Source organism: Stegastes partitus, unplaced genomic scaffold (genome assembly GCF_000690725.1).
Source record: "Stegastes partitus isolate 25-593 unplaced genomic scaffold, Stegastes_partitus-1.0.2 Scaffold1840, whole genome shotgun sequence".
Classification (NCBI taxonomy): domain Eukaryota; kingdom Metazoa; phylum Chordata; class Actinopteri; family Pomacentridae; genus Stegastes; species Stegastes partitus.
In genome coordinates this window covers 138,014-144,897 of record NW_007579571.1, presented here as the reverse complement: position 1 = coordinate 144,897, position 6,884 = coordinate 138,014, and the positions used below count along the sequence as shown (strand labels likewise).

The 6,884-nt window shown below is 46.0% G+C and overlaps 2 protein-coding genes across 2 annotated transcripts in view; one reads left to right on the top strand and one right to left on the bottom strand.

The window, feature by feature from the left end:
• agrp (agouti related neuropeptide) overlaps positions 1–5,371 on the bottom strand; it is an 8,891-nt gene extending 3,520 nt beyond the window's left edge. Inside the window, exon 1 of the mRNA XM_008302574.1 lies at positions 5,361–5,371. The gene's annotated coding sequence lies outside the window, so the exon portion shown is untranslated. The remainder of the gene's footprint in view (positions 1–5,360) is intronic.
• The window catches only part of vps13c (vacuolar protein sorting 13 homolog C), a 99,797-nt gene continuing 98,199 nt past the window's right edge, over positions 5,287–6,884 (top strand). The window contains exon 1 of the mRNA XM_008302577.1: positions 5,287–5,620. Coding sequence (XP_008300799.1) covers positions 5,521–5,620 — 100 coding nt within the window. The 5' untranslated portion in view covers positions 5,287–5,520. The remainder of the gene's footprint in view (positions 5,621–6,884) is intronic.

Sequence of the window (6,884 nt, the reverse complement as noted above, 5' to 3'; positions counted from 1 at the left end):
ACACACACACACACAGGCATGTGGAGGTTTTGTGTTAAATGTGCTCACAAACATATAAATCAACCAGATCCAGACAACAAACTAAATCCATCAATAACTGAAGAACACAGACTAATATTCAAACCAGCTTCTTTTCTCTCATCTGAACTCGACAATATTTGATATATTTATGTATTAATTAGAGATTAAAAAAAGATATTTCAGAAGCACTTTACTTCAGGTTAGAATCAGGTTTACTCGATAAAATTCAGATGACAATCTTAGAATAAAGTCTATGGTTTGAATTCTTTCCACAGAGTTCTGAGGTCCGTACGGAGACGGTACCATGAGCTGCTGCCTCTGATACGATGTCTGTGCATTAAAGTGAAGGAAGGAGACTCACCTGATGCTGCGACGATTCGCTGTTTGTGTCTCTGACGAATGACGGACGTTTAAAAAGCCTCCACCAGCCAGGAGGTCACGTGACCTGCTGTCGGCGGGGGGTGGTCCTTCGTGTCACCGTGACGACAAGTACGCTGAGATAAATACTGTAGTAATAACAGTACGAATACTGCGGACAGCAGTAGTGGGTCAGAGACGCACAACAAGAAACAGGGAAAACTCAGTAAACAAATCAGCTGGTGCTGACTACAGCGTAAAGAAAAGCTTCATCTGTCCATCACACCTGATACCGACTGAAGCTCACAGCTTTAAAGACTTTCACTGGATTCTCATTCAGACTGGTGGCTCACTGTGTTCATGAGTTTATCCAGCAGCAGAGACAGACAGGTGACTGACGGGTGACGGACGGGTGACAGGTGACGGACGGGTGACGGACGGGTGACGGACAGGTGATGGACAGGTGATGGACAGGTGACGGACAGGTGACGGACGGGTGACGGACAGGTGACGGACAGGTGACGGACGGGTGACGGACAGGTGACAGGTGACGGACAGGTGATGGACAGGTGACGGACAGGTAGATACAGACAACCAATCAAATCCCGCTGGTCAGTGAACTCATCTCTGCCCTTCAAAGCAACCCATCCATCATCTCTACACTTTAATCCTCACTAGAGTCATGGGGGGCGGAGCCTATCCCAGCTGACTCAGGGTGAAGGCAGGTTCACCTGGACAGGTAACCAGTCTATCACAGGGCTACACTTAGAGACAGACAACCAAGCACACTCACATTCACACCTACGGACAATTTACAATCACCAATTAACCTCAGCATGTTTCTGGACTGTGGGAGGAAGCCGGAGAACCCGGAGAGAACCCACGCTGCACGGGGAGAACATGGAGACTCCACGCAGGAAGATCCCGGGTGTCCTCACCGGGATACGAACCAGCGACCTTCTAGCTGTGAGGCCACGGTGCTAACCACTGATCCACCTGCAGCCCCCGATCGCAGCAGCTGATGTTGATTTTCATTGTGTCACTACGATTACGAAGTCGGGTTTTCTTATTCATTTTTATTCATAGATCCCAAAATCACACTATTCACTAACTCACCTCAGAGGATGAACCTAAACGTACATTTAAATTCAGATTTATGTGACATAAATGATCACATTCTCATCATTTAAACGCAAACTGTGGACGTGATTCAGTTTTAATTCAGTCACATGATCCTCGTCTGACACTTTGAAGAAAACTCTCCAGATGTTTCCACTGACTTTAGTGGATTTTAGTTGTCTCAGTATTTTGTAGTAACTTTATTTTGAAGTTTAATCTCAGAGGTTGTTGTTGTTCTGTTTTGTCAGTGTAGCATTTATTTATGTTTTACTGATTCTACAGTTTCATCTGTTTTGCGTCTGTGAGCGTTTCCTTGTTGCCTGTCTTCAGTCAGCTCAGGTTAGTTTAGAACGTACTGGTTAAATAAACTGGATTTGACTGATCATATGCAGATATTAGTTGATTTGTTGATCAGTTCCTGCAGCCTCACAAAGACACACACCCAGTCTTCTCTAGTTCCAGGTGACTGATGGGGACTTTCAGATGTGTCTCCTCATCCTGAATCTGAATCTGCCGAAGGGATCGAAGGAGACCGACAGTCTGAGTGAAGGACGACGTCTTCGTCCAGCTGGAGGCGTCTGGACACAGAGGAGCGCCTGAGATCTACAAAAACACACAAAGTCACAGCAAAAAGACACAAAACCACGAGAAGAAGACAAAAAAGAGAAACGCAAAACAACCACGAAGAGACGCAACCTACAGAGCAGGTAGGAACACCTGGACTGGACCAGGTGAAAGCAGCTGGACATAAACTCAGAGACAGTTGGAAGAGTCTTGTGGACAGTTTTTGGTGGGACAGGTGTCAGCTGTTACCTGTTCACACCTGGACCTGACTCTCAGTGTTCACTCAGTCATTTAAATGTCTCATTTCAACCGAACCAACAGCAAACAGAGCGGAAGAGAAATAATTCTGAAAGGTTCTGTGAGCCTCAGTGAGTTCTGTGATAAAACTTTGGACTGTGTGACGTCTGTGAGGATGACTAAAGCCTGTTGATACCCTTCATGTGTTCACTTCCTGTTTGTGCGGACGTCAGTGATGATCACGTCTGATTGGAGAACATCAGTTCGTTCCTTCAGCTTTCTTCTATTAACCTCAATCTGCTGCTTCGTCCGACCCTTCGTCCTCTTCCTCCTCCTCTTCCTCCGCCGGTTGCAAATATGGCGGCGATTCTCTGAATGGCAACACGCTGATGACATCATGGCTGCACTCAGCACGGCTGCAGGTAACGCAGCCGTAATCTGATGTGTAATATAATAAATTACAGCCCATCAGCAGGTAATCAGCTTAACCAACATGTTTGTCCTCTCATTCACTTCATGTTTCAGCCCCAGCTGTTGCCGTGGTAACAGTATGGAGGTTATTATGGACCTGGACAGGATTCATCTGCACAGGATCTTTCTGAAACTTGTGCAGAAGATCCAGACTCAGTTGAACCCTGACCCTAAACATGAAGGTCCGAGAACTTTACTGTTCAGGTGGCGCTAACGTGAGCTTGTTAGCGTGAGTCATGGTGGACGCTGGGACACCTCCTGCATGTTCAGATACAACTGGACCGATGACAGCAACCTTCTCTCAGAAACTCAGGAACAAATATGGGTCAGTTTTCCAAAAATGTAATTTTCACTGATTGACAGGAACATCGTTTATTGTTCAGCATCAGCAGTTTCACGGTGTGCTGTTGGTGCTGACAAACTGTTTTGCTTCAACAAACGCACAAAGCACACTGACTTCATTCACCTGATTCTGTTTCATTAGCAGGCGCTGCAGCAACAGTTTCAGTCTCACAAATCTGTGAAACTCTCCAGAAAGCAGCCTCCTTCACACACAAGACAAACTGTCAGCTGAGTCTTCATCGTCTCAGAGGTGTGACGGTGGACGGAGTCAGTTCAGGGTTGAATCGGACCCGCACAGTGAAGAAGAAGCTCTGATTCATCACGCAATCTACTTCTAACCTCAGTGAGCTCTGAGGACATCAGAAGAAGGAGAAACCAGCAGCAAACAACCCGGTGATGGAACAGGAGGCGTCCTCAACACAGCACACACAGACACACAACAAACAGACGGGTTAGCAGGACAACAGCTGCTTTTACCTGACATCTACATGAACACTGATGGAGACGCTGCACCAGAGGTTCTGTCATTTTATTTCCTCTGAATTTCAGCACAGCTGCATTTAAAAGCACTGCTTCCTGCAGTACCACCAACCCACAAAATTTAATCTATTGTTTCATGTCCTGGGACATGATTTGCCAACTTTGTCGTGTTCCCCAGCACGGATTTCAAACCAATACATTTCAATTGGAATTATCTTTCGTGTCTGGGACACGTTTTTTTATTTTATTTTTTGCAAATTTTATTTGTAAAGTCAGTCCAAATAAACATGTTCCTCATTAATTTAAACCCCTAAATGCACCTTAGGGTTTATGTTTCACCCTCCATTTAGGAGAAACGGCTATTTCAAAGAAAGAACTACAACTTCCAGTAGCGTTACAATGCAGCGTGATTGGACACGCCATGAAATATGTAGTTCTTCTTGGGGTTTACAGCTAGGGCTGTGTTTTCATATTAATAGACTAAAATAAACAGATTGAAGTCCTGACCAATGTGCTACTGTTTAAGCATAATACGTGTAGTATGAAATAAGTGTAACAGAGTACATCATATTGTGGTATTTTATGTGTTTTATTACATCGGCAGCGTTTGGGGGAAATTTGCGCTTGTTGCTAAGGCAACCCTGTTAGCGTCCGCGCGCAGCCTCGCCATGGACCCGACAGAGATCTGTCCTATAGGATCTGTAATGTTTTTGTGTGTACAGTAGGTGGCAGTGATGCACCTGACCGTTGGATACCAACCGCCAAATCAATAGACGAAGAAGCAGCAGCAGCAGCAGCAGCTAGGCTAGGCTAGGCTAGGCTAGTAGCTAATGCAGCCAGCCTTGACGAGCTAGCTAAAAGCGGCACAAAGCTGCAGGTACATTCCCCACCGCTGGCCTCTCAGTTCCAACAGTCAGACTATCCATGGCTGTGATCACAGAACATGTTCTGGTCCGTTTCCCTGCATGTGTCCTTCTGTTCAGAGTTGTATTCGTTTACAGAGAAATGAAAGTAACGACGAGCATGTAGCCCAAACACAGCAAAAGCATCGATATTTGATCACAAATAAACGATAATAGCTCTGAACGATATGGTTGGATCACTGTCAGAGCGACCTCAGAGCAGCTTCTCTCTGCCTGGATATGTTTCTTGTCTTTTCTATTAATGAATACGGAGCTTACAGCAGCTGGAGCACACGGTACCGGGTCAGCGCCGGTGTTTCCAGAATGTTAGTGTTGGTCAGTGTGGGCCACACATCTGTACAGTGACCTCTGTAGTTATTAGTGTGGACGGACCAGAACAGGAGAACTGGTGAATGCTGATGTGGGAAGAAAAGAACGACAAGAACATCCCAGCATATGTCTGATGGGAAAACGTGTCCCAGACACCAAAGATAATTCCAGTAGACATGGACTGGTTTGCTGGGGAACATGAGAAAGTCGGCAAATCCTGTCCCAGGACACGAAACAATAGATTACATTTTGTGACTATTTTACAAATTGCCGTGAGACTGAGTTGGTGCCACACAATGTGGACAAAAGACTTTGACAGGATTTTGTTTTTGTCCCTGTAGCTTTGTTGTGTCTCTTTGTGGTGGTTTTGTGTCGCTTTGTGGTGGTTTTGTGTCTGTCTGCAGTTGTTTTGTGTCTGCTTGCGGGTGTATGTTGATGTGTCTGTGTGACACTGAGCTGCTGCGTTACAGACACACACATTTGAAGTTTTCTCTCAGCAACAGTTCAGATACAAACTCTGCGATGACTCACGCTCACCTGACTGATATCGATGCGCTCTCTCTCTGTCGCTTTCTTCTAACGCGCAGACAGCATTAATAGATCAGCCACAGTAGTCGATCCCAGAGATTCCCGTCACCCGGAAATCAGCTGCGTGCAGACCGTGACCCGCGCAGGGTCCGAGCCGGAGCTCTCAGTCATGGTCTTCGAGTCGGTGGTCAGCGACCTGCTCAACAGGTTCATCGGAGACTACGTGGAGAACCTGGACAAGTCCCAGCTGAAGATCGGCATCTGGGGAGGTGAGCAAAGCGGCTAGCTAGCAGGACGCACGGACAGAGGCCAAAGTCTGTTCATAAACTGCGCAATTTCAAATCTGCATCCCTCAGAACAAATACAATAAAACCTAAAACATGTCGAAAAGTCCAGTACTGGGCAACGGAGTCTACTCTGAAAGTCGGCGTTACTCTGAACCACGAATCAGTATTTTTTTTCGGATAATATGCAAACTTGAGTCCGAGCTCCGCCACATCTCCACCTTCACACACGTTAGGGAAAGGCTGCTCGTTGTGGTGCTTCTCAGGGTGAGATTTTGTTCATGAGAGAACCTGCCGGTGATTTAACGTTCACCGAACTCCAGTCGGCCTCACTGAGACCAGAACAGACACACAATCCTGCGTGGATAGGTTCAGCTCTCACCTACGACTCGCTCACCTTAAATTGACAGATTATCGAACGAAGTCTGGTGTGATAACCTCACCTTCACACAGCGCCAGTAACAAGGAGGTAGACTCCACCTGTACAGGTGAGTCCGATCAGGCTGCATTCACGGACACTGAAGGGTTACTGAGAGAAACAGGAGGGACAGTTAGCCTGCAGCTTATCAGCTTAACACACACACACACACACACACACACACACACACACACAGACAGACAGACAGACACGCCTCCCTCACTAGTCTCCTTCTAGTACCTCCTTCAGAGGAGTCATAGGAGTCCTGGTGTCCTCCCTCTCTAGTCTCCTTCTTGCTGGTCACTCAGTCTCTGAGGACGTCCTGCTCCAGTCAGATCTCCTCATGCTCCATGTTCCTTCCATGTCCTAATGATGGATTTAACTGGACTCCAGAGATGTTCAGTGACTTGGAAACGTTCTTGTATCGTCTCCTGACTGATGCTTCTCAAGAACCTTTTCTCAGAGCTCTTGGAGGGTTCTTCAGTCTTCATGGTGTAGCTCTATCCAGGAGTACTGATCCACCAGTGACTGGACCTTCCAGATTAGATGAGATAGAACTTTATTGATCCCTTTGGTAGCTCAGGGACATTGTTGTTCTAGCAGCAGCACAGCACCGACAGAGACAGTAGCACACATCGGTTAAGAAAAAAAAGCAGTAAACAAAGGAAACAAAGGAAACAAACTGTTAGAACAGCAGCACGGTGTGATGATAATAATAATAATAATAATAATAGTAGTATGCTATATAATAGATAACAATCAGCGTAGTTATAGGTAAATATAGTTGAGTATATAAAATATGAAGGTGTATCAGACACACACACACACACA